Raw genomic sequence first — 21781 nt, forward strand, 5'->3', positions numbered from 1 at the left:
TTTCGCTCTCCGAGGTGCTGAATTGAAATCAGTTTTGCTTACTAAAATCATGGCGATAACAAGTTCAAGACAGCATGTTCCAGTTAAGATATATAAAACAAATTCAAACTGTCAAACATGTCACTGAAAATATGCTATTGTGAAATGTGAAACCGAGTTTTCAACATATCTGTAGAGTTCACGGCCAAGATGAACGAAAACAGTATATACTGTATATATATAAATATATATAGTATAACACGAAAACATAAGTTGAAAAACGATCAAAACCAAGTCACAAGTCAAAGACAGGTTTTTTTTCTGCCAATAAAAAAATGGACCAATACAATTACTAAAAATAGGTAAGAACTATGGAAATCATTTTAGATGTGGAATTCTTGTAACAACGTATTTGCCACAGCAATTAATACAAGTTATACTATGAAAATATTCAGAGATTCATGTTTACGTTGTGTTAGCTCAAAATTAGGTATGATGATGCTTTGACAAACAAAATGTGAATTTTATCATATTAAAAGGTTAAATGATATGTACTTTGTTGATGGGACACTGTCCTTGGTTCTGAAAATGATGAAATAACTTGAAACAGTTGACTATGAATGTAACTAAAGAATGAAAGAAATATGATTGCACAAAGGCAAAAGAAAAAAACAAACTATTAACCAACCTCTAGAGGAGAGTCTGGTTCGTCCAGGATGCTTTTTTCACTCTGTATCCGCTGCATCGTCCCTGTAGAACTGGGGTCCATTATCAGCACGTTCTGACTACCAGCTCCGCCGAACTTACAGTCACTCTTTCTGGAGTCAGTCGTCCTGCACACCTCGTAATTGTACACGTGTTGGAGAGTCCCTGTCCCCAAAGTGTCTGAGTAACGTGGTGGATAATATGGAATCACAGGGAGATTTGAGTGAAACAGGACGCGGGACTGTCTCCATCTGTAGATTTTCACTGAGATAATAACCACTACACACGTGATGAAGAGGAAGGAAACTACAGCCAGAGCCAACACTAAGTAAAAAGTCAGGTTGTCGTTGTACTCCTTGTCGTGCGTAAAGTCAGTGAACTCCGACAGCACTTCAGGGAAGCTGTCCGCCACCGCCACGTTAACAACGACTGTAGCTGAACGAGAGGGCTGCCCGTTGTCCTCCACTATCACAGTCAGTCTTTGTTTCACTGCGTCTTTATCAGTGACTTGGCGGATAGTTCTTATTTCTCCATTCTGTGAGCCCACTTCAAACAGCGCCCTGTCTGTGGCTTTCTGCAGTTTATAGGAGAGCCAGGCATTCTGTCCAGAGTCCACATCCACAGCCACCACTTTAGTGACCAGATAGCCCACATCTGCTGAACGAGGCACCAGTTCAGCCACCAGAGAGCCACCAGTCTGGACTGGGTACAGAACCTGAGGGGGGTTGTCGTTCTGGTCCTGGATCAGTATTTTCACAGTCACGTTACTACTGAGTGGAGGAGAGCCTCCATCCTGAGCTTTGATTCGGAAGTGAAAATCTTTGATCTGCTCGTAGTCAAAAGAGCGCACTGCATGGATGACTCCACTATCAGCACTAACGGACACATATGAGGAGACTGGCACTCCGTTAACAGAGGAGTCCTCCAGTATGTAAGAAACACGGGCATTCTGGTTCCAGTCAGCGTCTCTGGCTTTCACTGTGAATACAGAGAGACCTGGTGTGTTGTTTTCTACAATGTAGGCCTCATATGAGCTCCTCTCAAAGACAGGCGCGTTGTCATTCACGTCAGAGATCTGTAAGGTGAGAGTGACGCTGCTGGAGAGGGAGGGCACGCCCTCATCAGAGCAGCTCACTGTGATATTATACTCAGAGGATCTCTCTCGGTCTAATTCACTGTCTGTCACTAAACTATAGAAACTATTTGTTGATGTTTTCAAAATGAATGGTACATTTTCTCCAATAAAACATCGAACATTTCCATTTTCTCCAGAGTCTTTGTCTTCGATGTTTATCATTGTCACGACTGTATTAAGTTTTGCATCCTCTGAAATCACCGTTGATTTTGACATTATGTTAATCTCTGGTTTGTTGTCATTTACATCTTGTATATCGACAATCAACTTACATGAGTCCGTGAGTCCTCCCTCGTCACTAGCACGTACATTTATTTGAAAAATCCGCGACTCTTCAAAGTCAATGTTTCCAATTAAAGTAATTTCACCACTTCCCTTGTCTATTTTAAACATTTTTCTTACATCATCTAATGTATTTGTGATTGAATAAGTTATTTTACCATTAGAGCCTTGATCTGCATCTGTAGCTGTAACAGTGGCTACAACTGTTCCTTTAGGTGAATTCTCAGTAACTGTAGCTTTGTATGTTGACTGTGTAAAAACAGGGGCGTTATCATTAGCGTCTAAAACTGTAATAACGATCATCATTGTTCCTGACATCTGCGGCTCTCCTCCATCTACAGCCGTTAACACGAGAGATATCTGCTCCTGTTTCTCTCTGTCTAAAGGTTTCTGTAGAACCATCTCGATGTTTTTATTTCCATCAGCGTTACTGTGAATTTTCAGAGCAAAATTATCTGTTGGTTTTAATTCGTAGCTTTTAAGATCGTTTATTCCTACATCGAGATCAACAGCCCTTTCCAGCACAAATTTTGCCCCCGTGATCGCTGATTCGCTAATTTTAAATTCGATTTGACTTTCCTCAAAGGTTGGAGCATTATCATTGATATCAGCAATTTGGACTGTGACGGTGTAAAATTCCATAGGATTCTCTAAAATGATCTGAAAATGTAAAGCGCACGGCGTCGTCTGTTTGCAGAGCGCCTCTCTGTCGATTCTCTCTTTGACGAGGAGGACTCCTCTTTCTCTGTTCAGCTCGATGTACTCGTCGCTTCCTCGGGTATAAATTCGAGCTTTACCAGATGCCAGACGTTTGGTTTGTAAACCTAAATCATGCGCTATATTACCTACTAAAGATCCTTTGGCCATTTCCTCCGGTATCGTGTAACTGACCTGCCCAGTTACGCAGCCGAGGGACAGAAGAGAGACAAACAACAGCGCCGGTCCTTTCATTGTTCTATCCGAGTATTTTCTCAGCGAGGCGCTACAGTCCAGTTATATATCCCAGTAACTGAAATACAATCCAGGGTCAAGCATGAATCTTGTAATTGTAAAATCCACATACAGGAAAAAAAAGGCTCGATGCTCGACCTCTCTGATATCAAATATGTTTCAGCTCTCGAGTGTCGGTTCTTCTCCGTCGGGTCCTCTCTGAATAATGTCGAGGATACAAGGGAGGTGCTGATACAAACCTACTCTGGTTTATCAACACTCTGGTCAACAGCGGCCCTAAGAGTCCACACTGCAAAACTGCAGGAAATCCACATGAATAAATCTGCCCAGAAGATTGACTCTTTACATTCTAAGACTATAACTGTTTTCAGAAACATCCTCTTTGCAAACATTGAGTCTTTCTTTAAAAAAAATTATATTTCTGCTTTCTCACTTTTTTCTAGGAATCTCCAGTTTTTCATGTGTCCAAAAACACACTGCACGAACCATGACTGAGATGGTCAAATAATGTGTTTTTAAATGGATGACCAGATTACAGGAAAAAAAAAAACAGCTATGAGGTTAAACTGAGAAACGTGGACAACGAGAGGAGTATATTCTGGACATGTCGCTGACCGAGGTCCTGAAATGATAAAAGACTTAAATCCTACAGTAACAACATGACCATCACATGTGGTTACAAGGAAAACAAACTATGTACCAATTACAATAAAAGAAAATTAAGTCTCTCACTGATATTTTAACTCTGTACCAGTATTAACAATAAAAATAATTATATATTGTGTATTCAAAAAGGCATTACAGTGCACCTCCAATCTGGACGAGAATAGAATAGAAATATTTTAATACTGATAAAGTATTTTTGGATATTTCAACTGAACATTGACACGAAATCACACTCTAGGACCAGTTGATTAAAAAAAACACCAATAAAAATGATTGCAATTAAAGTAATAGTAGCGTTAAATGGGAAGAAAGTACAATAAGAATCCTGAGTGTTTAAAATTGTTCAAACACAATGTGATAAAACTTGTACCATTAAAAAGTTCTGAAAATAATATTTACGTTGTCTTCTCTCTAAATTCGTTGTAAGTATGATTTGCGACACAAGAGTAGGGTGTAGTTTAGATGATTTGACACACTTGTGATTTAAAATGTGGAGATGTGATGCTGTCCGGTTCAGAACATAAAGGAACGGCTTTAAACATTTTAGAATCAATATAGTTAAATACTAAGAGACATTAAAGAGCAGAGAGGAAGCAAAGGTACTCAACCAACCTCAAGAGGAGAGTCTGGTTCATCCAGGATGCTCTTTTCACTCTGTATCCGCTGCATCGTCCCTGTAGAACTGGGGTCCATTATCAGCACGTTCTGACTACCAGCTCCGCCGAACTTACAGTCACTCTTTCTGGAGTCAGTCGTCCTGCACACCTCGTAATTGTATACGTGTTGGAGAGTCCCTGTCCCCAAAGTGTCTGAGTAACGTGGTGGATAATATGGAATCACAGGGAGATTGGAGTGAAACAGGACGCGAGACTGTCTCCACCTATAGATTTTCACTGAGATAATAACCACTACACACGTGATGAAGAGGAAGGAAACTACAGCCAGAGCCAACACTAAGTAAAAAGTCAGGTTGTCGTTGTACTCCTTGTCGTGCGTAAAGTCAGTGAACTCCGACAGCACTTCAGGGAAGCTGTCCGCCACCGCCACGTTAACAACGACTGTAGCTGAACGAGAGGGCTGCCCGTTGTCCTCCACTATAACACTCAGTCTTTGTTTCACTGCGTCTTTATCAGTGACTTGGCGGATAGTTCTTATTTCTCCATTCTGTGAGCCCACTTCAAACAGCGCCCTGTCTGTGGCTTTCTGCAGTTTATAGGAGAGCCAGGCATTCTGTCCAGAGTCCACATCCACAGCCACCACTTTAGTGACCAGATAGCCCACATCTGCTGAACGAGGCACCAGTTCAGCCACCAGAGAGCCACCAGTCTGCACTGGGTACAGAACCTGAGGGGGGTTGTCGTTCTGGTCCTGGATCAGTATTTTCACAGTCACGTTGCTACTGAGTGGAGGAGAGCCTCCATCCTGAGCTTTGACTCGGAAGTGAAAATCTTTGATCTGCTCGTAGTCAAAAGAGCGCACTGCATGGATGACTCCACTATCAGCACTAACGGACACATACGAGGAGACTGGCACTCCGTTAACAGAGGAGTCCTCCAGTATGTAAGAAACACGGGCATTCTGGTTCCAGTCAGCGTCTCTGGCTTTCACTGTGAATACAGAGAGACCTGGTGTGTTGTTTTCTACAATGTAGGCCTCATATGAGCTCCTCTCAAAGACAGGCGCGTTGTCATTCACGTCAGAGATCTGTAAGGTGAGAGTGACGCTGCTGGAGAGGGAGGGCACGCCCTCATCAGAGCAGCTCACTGTGATATTATACTCTGAGGATCTCTCTCGGTCTAATTCACTGTCTGTCACTAAGCTATAGAAATCATTTGTAGATGATTTTAAAATGAATGGTATATTCTCCCTAATTAAACATTGCACTTTTCCGTTTTCTCCAGAGTCTTTGTCTTCGATGTTTATCATTGTCACAACTGTATTAAGTTTTGCATCCTCGGAAATCACAGTTGACTTCGACATTATATTAATTTCAGGTTTGTTGTCATTTACATCTTGTACATCGACGATTAATTTACATGAATCTGTGAGTCCTCCTTCATCGCTAGCGAGTAAATTAATTTGAAAGTGTCTTGACTTCTCGAAGTCAATGTTTGCAATTATGGAAACTTCCCCGTTTGTGGGATTAATCTCAAACATTTTCCTTATATTTTCCAATGTATTTGTAATTGAATATGTTATTTTCCCATACGAGCCTTCATCTGCATCTGTAGCTGTAACAGTGGCTACAACTGTTCCTTTGGGCGAATTCTCAGTCACTGTAGCTTTGTATGTGGACTGTGTAAAAACAGGGGCGTTATCATTAGCGTCTAAAACTGTAATAACGATCATCATTGTTCCTGACATCTGCGGCTCTCCTCCATCTACAGCCGTTAACACGAGAGATATCTGCTCCTGTTTCTCTCTGTCTAAAGGTTTCTGTAGAACCATCTCGATGTTTTTATTTCCATCAGCGTTGTTATGAACCTTTAGAGCAAAATTGTCTGTTGGTTTTAAATTATAGTCATGGACACCGTTAATTCCTACATCAAGATCCACAGCCCTTTCGAGTACAAATTTTGCCCCCGTGATCGCTGACTCGCTTATTTTAAATCTCATTTCATTTTTTTCAAATGTCGGTGCATTATCATTGATATCTGTGATCTGGACTGTCACACTGTAAAATTCCATAGGATTCTCTAAAATAATCTGAAAATGTAACGCACAAAGCGCGGTCTCTGTGCACAGCGCCTCTCTGTCGATTCTCTGTTTGACAAGGATGACTCCTCTTTCTCTGTTCAGCTCGATGTACACGTCGCTGTTTCTCGTATAGATCGTGGCTTTACCCGATATCAAGCGTTTTATTTCCACCCCTAAATCTTGAGCTATATTTCCGACGAGAGATCCCTTCGCCATTTCCTCCGGAATAGAGTAGCTGACCTGCCCGAACACCGTGTCGAGGAAAAGGAGAGAGATAAAGAACAGTACTTGCCGATTCATTGTTCAACCCGTCTTTTTTTCCCTGTGAAGCTCAACCGACTGCTTACATCCAACAAAAAAGACAACTATTAGATTCCAATTTCAAATCCCAAATTACAAGCTGAAGTCACTGGAAGTGATTCTCTTGCAAGTCGAAATCTCTCTTTTTTTCCGAAAATTATCCACAGCCCTGATTCTTCGTTCGTCTCCCGTCGTGTTCTGTCTGTGTTATGTCGTGGTTACATGGGAGGTTCTGCAACAATCCTGCTCTCAGTCATCAACACTCTGGTCAACAGCGTCCCTCAGAGTTCAAACTATAACACTGCAAAACATCAACTAAGATTAAAGTCTATGGTCACTAACTATAAACCACCTGGACATATGTTTTTAATACACCTACTATATGTGACTTTCCAAACGGCTTCTCGCAGACATAAAAATGTATTGTGTTGAAAATCCAACTCAATTCAACCATAGATCTAAGATAATAGAGACAAACTAAGAGATGATGTGTTTATCAGATGTCACAGATAAATCAAGCGTCAGATGTACAGCAGAGTGTAACTGAAAGACTGGAAGGGAAGAAAGAGCTCGGAAAAAAGAGTTTTCCATAAGTAATGACAATTTTCAACAGATAATTAGAAGAAAAGGTGAATATACTGATAATTAAACTGAGGACACAGGCATGTGCCTATACAATGTCTATTGGTATTACTAACCATAATGTCGCTGTCCGCTGTTCTGAAGTGAGTAAAGTGAATAAGACCAATGCAGCAAAAACACACAAAGTACTATATATTCCATAATATTAGCCTTTATATTAAATATAAAACCATTCCTATTAAAAAACAAGTCATTGGTGTGGTCATATGATGCTTGAATATAAAGAATAACAGTTGTGTTTGTTACTGAAACAGTATTAAAGGAGTCTAACCTCAAGAGGAGAGTCTGGTTCATCCAGGATGCTCTTTTCACTCTGTATCCGCTGCATCGTCCCTGTAGAACTGGGGTCCATTATCAGCACGTTCTGACTACCAGCTCCGCCGAACTTACAGTCACTCTTTCTGGAGTCAGTCGTCCTGCACACCTCATAATTGTACACGTGTTGGAGAGTCCCTGTCCCCAAAGTGTCTGAGTAACGTGGTGGATAATATGGAATCACAGGGAGATTGGAGTGAAACAGGACGCGAGACTGTCTCCATCTGTAGATTTTCACTGAGATAATAACCACTACACACGTGATGAAGAGGAAGGAAACTACAGCCAGAGCCAACACTAAGTAAAAAGTCAGGTTGTCGTTGTACTCCTTGTCGTGCGTAAAGTCAGTGAACTCCGACAGCACTTCCGGGAAGCTGTCCGCCACCGCCACGTTAACAACGACTGTAGCTGAACGAGAGGGCTGCCCGTTGTCCTCCACTATCACAGTCAGTCTTTGTTTCACTGCGTCTTTATCAGTGACTTGACGGATAGTTCTTATTTCTCCATTCTGTGAGCCCACTTCAAACAGCGCCCTGTCTGTGGCTTTCTGCAGTTTATAGGAGAGCCAGGCATTCTGTCCAGAGTCCACATCAACAGCCACCACTTTAGTGACCAGATAGCCCACATCTGCTGAACGAGGCACCAGTTCAGCCATCAGAGAGCCACCAGTCTGGACTGGGTACAGAACCTGAGGGGGGTTGTCGTTCTGGTCCTGGATCAGTATTTTCACAGTCACGTTACTACTGAGTGGAGGAGAGCCTCCATCCTGAGCTTTGACTCGGAAGTGAAAATCTTTGATCTGCTCGTAGTCAAAAGAGCGCACTGCATGGATGACTCCACTATCAGCACTAACGGACACATACGAGGAGACTGGCACTCCGTTAACAGAGGAGTCCTCCAGTATGTAAGAAACACGGGCATTCTGGTTCCAGTCAGCGTCTCTGGCTTTCACTGTGAATACAGAGAGACCTGGTGTGTTGTTTTCTACAATGTAGGCCTCATATGAGCTCCTCTCAAAGACAGGCGCGTTGTCATTCACGTCAGAGATCTGTAAGGTGAGAGTGACGCTGCTGGAGAGGGAGGGCACGCCCTCATCAGAGCAGGTCACTGTGATATTATGCTCAGAGGATCTCTCTCTGTCTAATTCACTGTCTGTGACGACGGTAAAGAAATTATTTGTTGTTGATTTAATGGCAAAGGGAATATTTTCGTTTAAAACACACATGACCTTGCCGTTTTCATTCGCGTCTGGATCTTGTATGTTAAGCATTGTCACGACTGTCCCTGGTTTCATGTTCTCAGATACCGTGTTTGACTTAGACATGATGTTTATGGATGGAGGGTTATCATTTGTATCTGTCACGTCCACAATCACTTTACATGCATCGGATAATCCCCCCTGATCTGACACCTGAACATCTAGCTCGTAACGTCGCTTTTTTTCGTAATCTACATTTCCATCTAAGGTCAGTACTCCACTATCTGGACCAATTTTAAAGAGACTCGCTGCTCCAGATTTTGAAATTGTGTATGTTACTTTCCCGTTATTGCCTTTATCCACATCAGTAGCCATTACTGTAGTTATTACAGTGCCGATAGGAGCGTTCTCTGTCACACTCACTTTGTATTCTGCTTTTGAACAAACGGGAGGATTATCATTAACGTCTAACACTGTTATGAGAATCTGCATTGTCCCCGAGAGCTGTGGTTCACCACCATCCACAGCGGTCAGAACTAATGATATATGCTCATATTTTTCCCTGTCTAAAGGTTTCTGCAAAACCATCTCGACGTGTTTAGTCCCATCACCGCGGATGATGGTTTTCAGAGCGAAATTATCGCTGGGTTTTAGGGCGTAGCTGCTCAACCCATTGACACCAACATCATCATCTATGGCTTTCTCTAAAACAAATCGTGCCCCTGTAAGAGCTGATTCGGTAATTTCATATTTCATTTCTCCTCTCTCAAATGTAGGAGGGTTGTCGTTTATATCGGTAATTTCGACGGTAACCGTGTAAAATTCCATTGGGTTTTCGAGGATCATTTGAAAATGGAGCGCACAGGGCATTGTTTGCCCACAGAGCGTTTCTCTGTCTATTTTCTCTTTAATAAGGAGCACTCCTCTCTCTCTCTTCAGCTCAATATATTCTTCACTGCTACCGGTGTAAATACGGGCTTTACCAGACTTCAATCTCTCCACACCCAAACCCAAATCCTGGGCTATATTGCCTACTAGAGCCCCCTTTAACATTTCCTCAGGAATAGAGTAGCTGACCTGCCCGCACACTGCACTGAGAGAGAGCACGGAGATAAACAACAGCACTTGCCATCCCATCGTTCCGGTCGACTCGTCTGTGAAGGAAATGAATAAATCCTCTGTTTCTTCACTCCAGGTTCCGATTTTGACCTGATTATTCACGTGTTTGGTCCTAAAGATGAGAATTATCCAAAATGAAGGAACAAAAGAATCCCATTGTACTGTCCACGCTTATGTTGCTCATGTCAATCCCGACTGTTAACTGGCTCTCTCTATTTCGAAACATATACGATGAGATGTGGAGGGGGAGGGGGGAGGGGGAGGGGGGTGCTGGAACAGGGGAGGTGCTGGAACAAATGCTTCATTAGCAAATCGATGGCCAACAGCGTCCCTCTCTGTCCACTGAATTGAACTACAGGGTGTCTCATGCAATCACAATAAAGAAATAAAAAATATATATACATATATATGTAACACATGTTTGCTGAGAAACGTTTTAACGGATTTAAATCTGATTCAAATACTCGAATTTGTGTGTTTCTGTATAACCTACGCAATACAAATTACTGCAGGGAAGAACTTATAATAAAAACCAGAATATAAAACAATAATACAATCAAACAAAAAGTATGAACACCCAGACAACTATATAAACCATTATTCAAAGACTAAAAAAGGGAAATGTAAAGTATTTCTCCATGCACCATGTCCATTGTATTAAGAAATATATCATTTGCACTGGCCGTGGGTCTAACATACAAAATATACTGTACAAAGAAATTTCCAATTTCAAAAGAGCCCATTAGAGTTCAGATAGGAAATGTAAACATCAAAATAAATAAAAAAAGATGTCTATTTGTCCAAGTCGTTTTGTTCATTAGAAACCTAGCGCACACACAAAAATACACATAAAAGGAAGACAGAGATATAGATATGGAGATAGAGAGATATAAAAAGAGACAGAGAGAGAGATAGAGGGATAAAGAGATAGATAGATAAAACAGTAACAAGGCTGTTCTGTGCGCTGTCCATGGTACTGAATCAAAAGAACTGAAAATCAGTCTGCAAGCAGAGCTAAAAGAGTAGATATGCAACTGAAACACTGAAAATTGTCTAATTCACAAGAATAAGCCTGAAGACGAATGGAAGAGTCTATAACTAACCTCAACAGGAGAGTCTGGTTCATCCAGGATGCTCTTTTCACTCTGTATCCGCTGCATCGTCCCTGTAGCACTGGGGTCCATTATCAGTACGTTCTGACTACCAGCTCTGGCGAACTTACAGTCACTCTTTCTGGAGTCAGTCGTCCTGCACACCTCGTAATTGTACACGTGTTGGAGAGTCCCTGTCCCCAAAGTGTCTGAGTAACGTGGTGGATAATATGGAATCACAGGGAGGTTGGAGTGATACAGGACGCGAGACTGTCTCCATCTGTAGATTTTCACTGAGATAATAACCACTACACAAGTGATGAAGAGGAAGGAAACTACAGCCAGAGCCAACACTAAGTAAAAAGTCAGGTTGTCGTACTCCTTGTCGTGCGTAAAGTCAGTGAACTCCGACAGCACTTCAGGGAAGCTGTCCGCCACCGCCACGTTAACAACGACTGTAGCTGAACGAGAGGGCTGCCCGTTGTCCTCCACTATAACACTCAGTCTTTGTTTCACTGCGTCTTTATCAGTGACTTGGCGGATAGTTCTTATTTCTCCATTCTGTGAGCCCACTTCAAACAGCGCCCTGTCTGTGGCTTTCTGCAGTTTATAGGAGAGCCAGGCATTCTGTCCAGAGTCCACATCAACAGCCACCACTTTAGTGACCAGATAGCCCACATCTGCTGAACGAGGCACCAGTTCAGCCACCAGAGAGCCACCAGTCTGGACTGGGTACAGAACCTGAGGGGGGTTGTCGTTCTGGTCCTGGATCAGTATTTTCACAGTCACGTTACTACTGAGTGGAGGAGAGCCTCCATCCTGAGCTTTGACTCGGAAGTGAAAATCTTTGATCTGCTCGTAGTCAAAAGAGCGCACTGCATGGATGACTCCACTATCAGCACTAACGGACACATACGAGGAGACTGGCACTCCGTTAACAGAGGAGTCCTCCAGTATGTAAGAAACACGGGCATTCTGGTTCCAGTCAGCGTCTCTGGCTTTCACTGTGAATACAGAGAGACCTGGTGTGTTGTTTTCTACAATGTAGGCCTCATATGAGCTCCTCTCAAAGACAGGTGCGTTGTCATTCACGTCAGAGATCTGTAAGGTGAGAGTGACGCTGCTGGAGAGGGAGGGCACTCCCTCATCAGAGCAGGTCACTGTGATATTAAACACAGATGATCTCTCTCTGTCTAATTCACTGTCGGTTGTCAAACTAAAGAAATTATTCGACGTTGAGGAAATTTTTAATGGAATATTCTCGTTAATGTAACATTGAACTTTTCCATTTTTGCCCGAATCTGGGTCTTGGATATTGATCATTGAGACAACAGTTCCAGGCGGAATGTCCTCTTTTATTTCACTGGACTTTGACATCACATTTATTGCAGGCACATTGTCATTTGTGTCAGTTATTTCCACTAAAATTTTACACGAGTCGGTTAATCCTCCTTCATCACTGGCCTGGACATGTATTTGATATTGTCGCTTTTTTTCAAAGTCAGTGTTGCCGATCAGTGTAACCTCTCCGCTCTCTCTGTTTATCTCAAATAACTCTGACACATTGTCGAGTAAATTTAGTATCGCATAAGACACTTTGCCATTAGATCCTTCATCTGAGTCAGAAGCACTAACCATCACTACCTCCGTTCCTGAGGGGGAATTTTCTCTTATGGTGGATTTATAAACGTTCTGCGTAAAAACTGGAGCATTATCGTTAATATCTAGCACGTTGATGTGTATTTGAACAGTTCCGGAGAGCTGTGGCTCACCGCCGTCTACTGCAGTCAAAATAAGCGACAACTGATCCTGTTTTTCACGGTCTAAAGGTTTCTGTAAAACCATATCTACCATCTTGCTTCCGTCTGCTTGATTTTGCAGTCTCAAAACAAAGTTATCAGTTGGTTTTAACAAATAACTTTGAAGGCCATTTACACCGACGTCCAGATCTATCGCCTGCTGCAACATGAACACTGCCCCTGTCGTAGCTGATTCGCTGATTCTGAATTTCATTTCACCTCTTTTAAAAATCGGGGCGTTGTCGTTAATATCTGTAACCTCGACGGTAATGCTGTAAAACTCCATCGGATTCTCTAAAATAACCTGGAAATGCAGAGCACAGGGCGACGTCTGAGCGCAGATCACCTCTCTGTCTATTCTGTCTTTGACGAGGAGGACTCCTCTGTCTTTATGTAACTCGATGTATTCTGCACTGTCTCCCGTATAAATACGAGCTTTTCCCGATTTCAGTCTCTTCATATCTAAACCCAAATCTTGCGCAATATCACCAACGAAAGAGCCTTTCGGCATTTCCTCTGGGATTGAATAACTGACCTGGCCTATCGCTGAACTGAAACTGAGAACCAAGACAAACCGCAGCACTTGCCGTCTCATTGTTCTGTCCGTCATGGTCCTGTAAAATGAATCGCGTATTATTCCTGTACAATGCCTGCTGTTCTTCGGTACGTATCCTTCGTATGTCCTTGGGTTTTAAACAGTGACCGGTCAGGCGGTAGATTAAAAAGGTAATATCACCGTATCCGTCCAGAATAACGTTAAGAGCTCTTGACTTCGTATTCCACACGATCCCTTGTGCCTTTCTCTCGTTCTCGGTCTGAAATGATGTGGGAGGTATTGCTGTTTTCTTCTCCCAACAAACACAGACTGGCCAACAGCGGCCCTAAGAGTTCATCATGTTGAACTACAGAATATGTGGGGAAAAGGGAGGATTCAAACTTTCGTATGATGCACATGTTGTCCGATTTACCCGATTTAATGTCTATTATGACTATTAGTATTTCAGATTAACCTGAAATGTCAACCACGTGGATTGAGGTGAATAAAAAAAATAAACCATTGTAAATAGGGTACAAACAGGGAAGAGGAAGAGTATATTTTACTGCACTTGCAGCTCATCTATACATTTTCAAATCTCTCTCTTTCTCACTCACACGCACGCACACACACACGTTTTTTAAGCTTACTATTTCCGACAAAGGTTAAATCTGACGTTCCTATACATTCTCGATCATTTTCAAACCATGACAGTCACATCTAACCATTTAATTAATCACGATTATCACTCATTAATGTATCAATAACAAATCAGTCTTAAAAACCATTAAGGGTAGGAAGTAAGCTACAAATTCCAGGTGGAATATTTTTAATCAGATTCCTTGAAGACCCAGCACCATTATGTGGTTTTAATCAGAACCAGCACCTTTATATGAGTAAATGGTCAATTTTGTTTGTAGCCTTTAATCACCTTCCACAAAGTGTTTTAAAGTCAACTAATCACAGGTAGATCTAAATTTATGCAGATAAATAATCAATGAGGAAATGACCGACTAACCACTTATTCAGACGTTGATGCAGGAAAAAGATAAAGATTCTAATTTCCAAAAACATATGAGGAACATCACATCTTTGCCATTTAAAGTACTTTCCATGCACAAAGACCCTTGATATATGTCAAGACTAGACGGAGAAAGCGAAGCGGCGAGCACAATTATTTAACTCACCTCTAGAGGAGAGTCTGGTTCATCCAGGATGCTCTTTTCACTCTGAATCCGCTGCATCGTGCCTGTAGAACTGGGGTCCATTATCAGCACGTTCTGACTACCAGCTCTGGCGAACTTACAGTCACTCTTTCTGGAGTCAGTCGTCCTGCACACCTCGTAATTGTACACGTGTTGGAGAGTCCCTGTCCCCAAAGTGTCTGAGTAACGTGGTGGATAATATGGAATCACAGGGAGATTGGAGTGATACAGGACGCGAGACTGTCTCCATCTGTAGATTTTCACTGAGATAATAACCACTACACACGTGATGAAGAGGAAGGAAACTACAGCCAGAGCCAACACTAAGTAAAAAGTCAGGTTGTCGTTGTACTCCTTGTCGTGCGTAAAGTCAGTGAACTCCGACAGCACTTCAGGGAAGCTGTCCGCCACCGCCACGTTAACAACGACTGTAGCTGAACGAGAGGGCTGCCCGTTGTCCTCCACTATAACACTCAGTCTTTGTTTCACTGCGTCTTTATCAGTGACCTGGCGGATAGTTCTTATTTCTCCATTCTGTGAGCCCACTTCAAACAGCGCCCTGTCTGTGGCTTTCTGCAGTTTATAGGAGAGCCAGGCATTCTGTCCAGAGTCCACATCAACAGCCACCACTTTAGTGACCAGATAGCCCACATCTGCTGAACGAGGCACCAGTTCAGCCACCAGAGAGCCACCAGTCTGGACTGGGTACAGAACCTGAGGGGGGTTGTCGTTCTGGTCCTGGATCAGTATTTTCACAGTCACGTTGCTACTGAGTGGAGGAGAGCCTCCATCCTGAGCTTTGACTAGGAAATTAAAATCTTTGATCTGCTCGTAGTCAAAAGAGCGCACTGCATGGATGACTCCACTATCAGCACTAACGGACACATATGAGGAGACTGGCACTCCGTTAACAGAGGAGTCCTCCAGTATGTAAGAAACACGGGCATTCTGGTTCCAGTCAGCGTCTCTGGCTTTCACTGTGAATACAGAGAGACCTGGTGTGTTGTTTTCTACAATGTAGGCCTCATATGAGCTCCTCTCAAAGACAGGCGCGTTGTCATTCACGTCAGAGATCTGTAAGGTGAGAGTGACGCTGCTGGAGAGGGAGGGCACGCCCTCATCAGAGCAGGTCACTGTGATATTATACTCTGAGGATCTCTCTCTGTCTAATTCACTGTCCGTCACCAAAGTAAAGAAATTATTTGACGTTGATGTTATTGTGAACTGAGTATTTTCATCAAGAGCGCAGTGGACTTTGCCATTTTCATTTGAATCTGGATCCTGAATGTTCATCATTGTCAGAACCGTGCCTGGCTTAACGTCCTCTGATATACTCGATGACGCGGACATAATATTAATAGCTGGAGGGTTATCGTTTGTGTCCAGCACCTCAATTACAACTTTACATACGTCTGAGTTACCACCTTCATCTGATGCTTGGACGTCTATTTCATAATGTCGAAATTTCTCATAATCAAGTTTTCCCATTAACATCACAACACCGCTTTCCTTCTCTATGTCAAATAAGCCTAATGCTCCCTTTGGAGCATTAGAAATTGAGTATTGTATATGTCCGTGTGGACCTTCATCTGCATCAGAAGCGCTCACTGTGGTTAGAACAGTTCCTTTTCCGGAGTTCTCTTTTACATTACTCTTATACTCTGTTTGACTACAAACAGGAGCGTTGTCGTTAGCGTCCAGTACGGTTATGGTAATCAGAATGGTTCCAGAGAGCTGCGGCTCGCCTCCATCTGTAGCAGTTAATACTAGAGACAACTGCTCCTGCTTCTCTCGGTCAAGATGGTTCTTTAAAACCATCTCAACATTTCTACTGGTACCTTTTCTATAAGGATTTAAAATGAATGTGTCACTTGAGCTCAGCGAATAGCCACGGAGCCCATTGATACCCACATCGTCGTCAAGTGCTTTTTCTAAAACAAATTTCGATCCTATTTTAGCCACCTCACTGATGTCAAATTTAATTTCACTGTTCTTAAAAAGGGGAGAGTTGTCATTAATGTCGGTGATCTCGACAGTGATGCTGTAAAATTGCATTGGATTCTCTAAAATTATTTGAAAATCAAGAGCACAGGGCGTCGTCTGTCCGCAGAGCGCCTCTCTGTCGATCCGCTCTTTGATTACAATGACTCCTCTTTCTTTATTCAGCTCGATGTATTCTGTACTGTCTCCGGTATATATTTGAGCTTTCCCCGATTTCAGCCGTTTCACATCCAAACCCAAATCCTGCGCTATGTTACCGACCAAAGATCCTTTGGCCATTTCCTCAGGGATGGAGTAGCTGACCTGCCCAGAAACCAAGCTGAGGGAAACAAACGACACAAACAACAGTAGGCCTACTTGCCGTGTCATTGTTCCCTCCGACATATCCCGGTGCATAAAAGAGTGGTTTCAAATCCGTTTTTCAGTCAAAGAATGTTCGACAAAAAAATCAGTAAAATAATCCACAATCCTCAGTCGCAAGAATGCACCCAATTCTCCTGCTGTCTCCGTGTTTGTTCATCTCCTTTTTCCAAGCAGTGCCTTTTCGGTCATGTAAGTCTATTTCTTCCTCGGTAACGTTCATAAATGATGGGGGAGGTACAGCCACACTGAGCTCTGAAATCTCAGACGCCTGGCCAACAGCGTCCCTCCGAGTTGGAGGCACTGAACTACATATGCACATGCTTGTTTTTTTTCTGATTTGTAAGTGGTTGATTACAATGGCCAGTCAAGTTTGTTCATTTTGATTACTCACTATTTATTAATAAAACAAGAACTGACTTACTGCACATTTAAAAATGATATGATGCTGTATTGATACAGGAACACATTTTATGCATTCCCGTTTTACACAAATACAGAAACACACATAAGCCCAGGAAATCAGACACACACGTGTGCACAATGAGCCAGCTACGAAGGCAAGATGCACAAAAAAAGACGTTAATTCAAATATACTTATGAATGAAACCGTACGTTAGTATGCATGAAAACAAAAGGAACAAATAATGAATTGAAGCCATTGTAGGAGAATGTGCTTGTTTTGATTAATGAGAGTTTTACAGATCAAAAAGACAATGTCTGATTATTTCAAAACTATTGTTTGTTGTTCTTCTATTCTTAAAGGTTTATGCTTTTCAAATAATTTCATTCATTCTGTTTTATGTGTGCTGGTAATGTTGACACTGGTGCTCAAATCAGGAAACATGCACAATAATTGACACAATTATAATTGTCTGGTAAACCTGAAATATTTAAATTAAGATCAAGTATATAATGGTAAATTATTTTTTAATTGTAATTCCATAGAACTTAAGGAAAAATTGCAAACCACTATATAATTTTCAAACACAATTGCAAAAAGAAGAAGAAAAGTGACTACCAAAAGCTTGCTACATAAAATCCACAAAAAGCAGAGGCAGTTGAATCAAGTAATCCTTTGATATTAAAGTCCTCGCTCCGAATGAATTTCTGGCTGTTGTCCATCTCGGAAACTACAGTTTGATCTCTCTCGTGTCTAAAAAGAAAAAGGAGGTTCTGCCTAATCTGACTCAACTCTGGATACTTGTTTCACCGACCAACAGTGTCACTTAATGTCCAAAGCATGAACAAAGGCAGAAAATAAAATGTTTTTGCCATGCATTCCGGTGGATATGAGCTAGATTTGTTAATGAAAACCAACAAAAAAGACATTACCATCCTTCAAGATAACACAAAAAATAACACTATGTTTACAACTTGTGAATTTCATTTATCAACAAAATAACTGTATATCTCTCAGTGATAGGAACCAGACATTTAATCACCCCGTAGATGCACTCTGCAACATATATGGACTCACACACTCACTCACCCAATACTGCAAACCCCCTCCTCGACAGAGAATTAAGCAGCAGCTGAAAAGGGGCAGTGGAGCTGTCCACGAGTTGTGGTTCTGAAAATGCCTCACGAGTTACTAGTTATGGACACAAGGGCACCCACTGTTTACTGACCTCTCTGAAAAAGCACAGACATAACTTTAATCAATAAGTTAAAGGCCTCACCTCAAGAGGAGAGTCTGGTTCATCCAGGATGCTCTTTTCACTCTGAATCCGTTGCATCGTCCCTGTAGAACTGGGGTCCATTATCAGCACGTTCTGACTACCAGCTCCGCCGAACTTACAGTCACTCTTTCTGGAGTCAGTCGTCCTGCACACCTCGTAATTGTACACGTGTTGGAGAGTCCCTGCCCCCAAAGTGTCTGAGTAACGTGGTGGATAATATGGAATCACAGGGAGATTTGAGTGAAACAGGACGCGAGACTGTCTCCATCTGTAGATTTTCACTGAGATAATAACCACTACACACGTGATGAAGAGGAACGAAACTACAGCCAGAGCCAACACTAAGTAAAAAGTCAGGTTGTCATTGTACTCCTTGTCGTGCGTAAAGTCAGTGAACTCCGACAGCACTTCAGGGAAGCTGTCTGCCACCGCCACGTTAACAACGACTGTAGCTGAACGAGAGGGCTGCCCGTTGTCCTCCACTATAACACTCAGTCTTTGTTTCACTGCGTCTTTATCAGTGACTTGGCGGATAGTTCTTATTTCTCCATTCTGTGAGCCCACTTCAAACAGCGCCCTGTCTGTGGCTTTCTGCAGTTTATAGGAGAGCCAGGCATTCTGTCCAGAGTCCACATCAACAGCCACCACTTTAGTCACCAGATAGCCCACATCTGCTGAACGAGGCACCAGTTCAGCCACCAGAGAGCCACCAGTCTGGACTGGGTACAGAACCTGAGGGGGGTTGTCGTTCTGGTCCTGGATCAGTATTTTCACACTAGCGTTACTACTGAGTGGAGGAGAGCCTCCATCCTGAGCTTTGACAATAAGTACAAGCTGCTTGATCTGTTCATAATCAAATGAGCGCACTGCATGTATAACTCCAGTTTCAGAGTTAATAGATACATAAGAAGACACTGGGTTGCCACTGACCTGTGTTTCCTCTAGAAGGTATGAAATTCTTGCATTTTGATTCCAATCAGAATCTTGTGCACTCACAGTGAATATTGACATCCCAGGAATATTATTTTCAATGATATCAGCAGAATAATTCGGTTTGCTAAAGACTGGAGCATTATCGTTTACATCAGATATTTTGAGGTGTATAGTTACTTTAGTGAAAAGTGGAGGTGACCCTGAATCGGTAGCACTTATGGTTATGTTGTATTCTGGTTTGGATTCACGATCAAAGGGTTCATCTGAAAGCAAATTATAATAATTAGTCAAAGATGATTGGATTTTAAATGGGTGTTTGGGATCCACCGAGCATGTTATTTGACCATTTCTTTCAGAGTCAGCATCTTTTACATTAAAAACTGCTATAGTCGTGCCTGGAGAGACATCCTCTGAAATCAGACTGGTGAATGACATTATATTTATAGCTGGAGCATTATCATTTATGTCAGTGACCTCAACAACCACTTTGCTTGAGTCACTTAAGCCACCCTGGTCTTTGGCAATCACTCTTATTTCGTATTTTTTGTCTTTTTCGAAATCAATATTATCAGCAACTGTTATTTTGCCAGATAAACTATCAATCTCAAACATTTCCCCAGACTTTCCCTTTACATTTGAGAAAGTATATGTAACTAGGCCATAAGACCCACTGTCAGCATCTGAAGCATTCACAGTAGCTATATAGGTGCCTATAGCTGCATTTTCTGTCACAGAGGCAGTGTACAGTGATTGATTAAATACAGGAGAATTATCGTTAGCATCTAGAACAGTGATCTCTATGTTTACTGTACCAGATCGCTGTTGAGTTCCTCCGTCTACTGCTATCAGCTTTAATGACAGGTGTGGGTTCATCTCTCTGTCTAATGGCTTCTGTAAAATCATTACAGCGAATTTGAGTCCGTCTGCGTTCGAGTGCTGCTTCAGAGCAAAATTATCATTAAGCGATAAAACATAATTTTGCAGGCTGTTCAGCCCCGCGTCTGGATCATATGCGCTTTCTAAATCGAAATGCGATCCCATCGTTGCAGATTCGCTAATTTCTAGGTTAATCACCTTATTTTTGAAAGTTGGCGCATGGTCATTTATATCTAATATTTCTACCGTCACCCTGTGCAGTTCAATTGGATTCTCTAAAATAATTTCAAAGCTGAAACTACACGGTGTCACGTCTCCACAAAGCTCCTCTCGGTCTATTCTCTCATTCACGACTAGTATCCCTTTGTCTGTTTTCAGCTCCGTATACTGGTTGTTCTCCCCCGTCACGATGCGGGCGCGACCAGAACGAAGCCTTTTCAGATCCAAACCAAGGTCTTGTGCTACATTACCGATTAGTGAACCTTTCTTCATCTCCTCCGGTATCGAATAACGGATTTGGCCGCTGACGGTAGAAATCATGAAGACAAAAACGAAGAGTTGCAATGTCAGAGTCCAACACGACAGCCATTTTCCGCATCGATGCTGGCGTATCCCCATGTCGTTAAGAGTTAAATCCAATTGAAACAGTGAATTAAATCCTTCAGCCAGACACGTAGATGCAAGATATACACTCCAGTTCAATATAGCTGCATTTCTCTTCAGCAGAATTGTTCGAGTATTCAGACAAAAACACGCCGTGTCAGAGCAACTGTGGTTGTGTCGGACGCCTCCTTATACGAGGGCTGTGTTTTTCTCCTCCTGCCTTTCTCTCCTCTATCACAGTCGTAACAACACTAAACTCCGTTTTACTGATCAACAGCGTCCCTTAGAGTCCAAACGGAGGCAAGAACATGGATAACCACAACTGGGTTATGAATTAATTTCGATGCAATCCACTGTGTGAACCAACAGAGAGAGAATACAACTAGTGGAACTAATAATAATAATAAATGGAGCGTCTTTAACCGGGATACACAATCAAACCACATACTCCAAGAACAATCAAACAGTCAGAAAGCCAGCGACTACAATATGATATAAAGTTCAAAAGAGAAAAGGTACAAAAGGACATTGTATTGTAATCAGCAAACCTCTAGACAACAGTCGGTTGCAAAATAAAATATTGGCAAGTAATTACTCCACTTTAAGACACGGTGCAAAGGAGAATATGTGATATAGGAGGGAATTATTGTTTCAAAATGAGCATAATTTGATATGTTTAAGGTTATAAATATGAATAGAGAAGCAGT

General features: G+C 42.1%; 6 protein-coding genes across 29 annotated transcripts in view; all 6 read right to left on the reverse strand.

Moving 5' to 3' along the window:
- Nucleotides 1-21781, reverse strand: part of LOC117768880 (protocadherin gamma-A11-like) — a 253231-nt gene that overhangs the window by 93976 nt on the left and 137474 nt on the right. The gene's annotated exons all lie outside the window — the stretch shown is intronic.
- LOC117769324 (protocadherin gamma-A5-like) lies at nucleotides 659-3258 on the reverse strand. The gene has a single exon (XM_034598176.1). The coding sequence runs from the start codon at nucleotides 3050-3052 to the stop codon at nucleotides 659-661; it is 2394 nt and encodes a 797-aa protein (XP_034454067.1). The 5' UTR covers nucleotides 3053-3258.
- LOC117768905 (protocadherin beta-16-like) lies at nucleotides 7590-10256 on the reverse strand. The gene has a single exon (XM_034597390.1). The coding sequence runs from the start codon at nucleotides 10005-10007 to the stop codon at nucleotides 7614-7616; it is 2394 nt and encodes a 797-aa protein (XP_034453281.1). The 5' UTR covers nucleotides 10008-10256; the 3' UTR covers nucleotides 7590-7613.
- Nucleotides 11048-13504, reverse strand: LOC117769763 (protocadherin beta-16-like). Its single transcript, XM_034598890.1, has one exon. It carries the CDS (start codon nucleotides 13487-13489, stop codon nucleotides 11048-11050), a length of 2442 nt encoding a protein of 813 aa, XP_034454781.1. The 5' UTR covers nucleotides 13490-13504.
- Nucleotides 14593-17375, reverse strand: LOC117769764 (protocadherin gamma-A2-like). The gene has a single exon (XM_034598891.1). It carries the CDS (start codon nucleotides 17014-17016, stop codon nucleotides 14593-14595), a length of 2424 nt encoding a protein of 807 aa, XP_034454782.1. The 5' UTR covers nucleotides 17017-17375.
- LOC117768897 (protocadherin gamma-A5-like) lies at nucleotides 18567-21277 on the reverse strand. Its single transcript, XM_034597382.1, has one exon. It carries the CDS (start codon nucleotides 21087-21089, stop codon nucleotides 18642-18644), a length of 2448 nt encoding a protein of 815 aa, XP_034453273.1. The 5' UTR covers nucleotides 21090-21277; the 3' UTR covers nucleotides 18567-18641.

Source organism: Hippoglossus hippoglossus, chromosome 10 (assembly GCF_009819705.1).
Source record: "Hippoglossus hippoglossus isolate fHipHip1 chromosome 10, fHipHip1.pri, whole genome shotgun sequence".
Classification (NCBI taxonomy): Eukaryota; Metazoa; Chordata; class Actinopteri; order Pleuronectiformes; family Pleuronectidae; genus Hippoglossus; species Hippoglossus hippoglossus.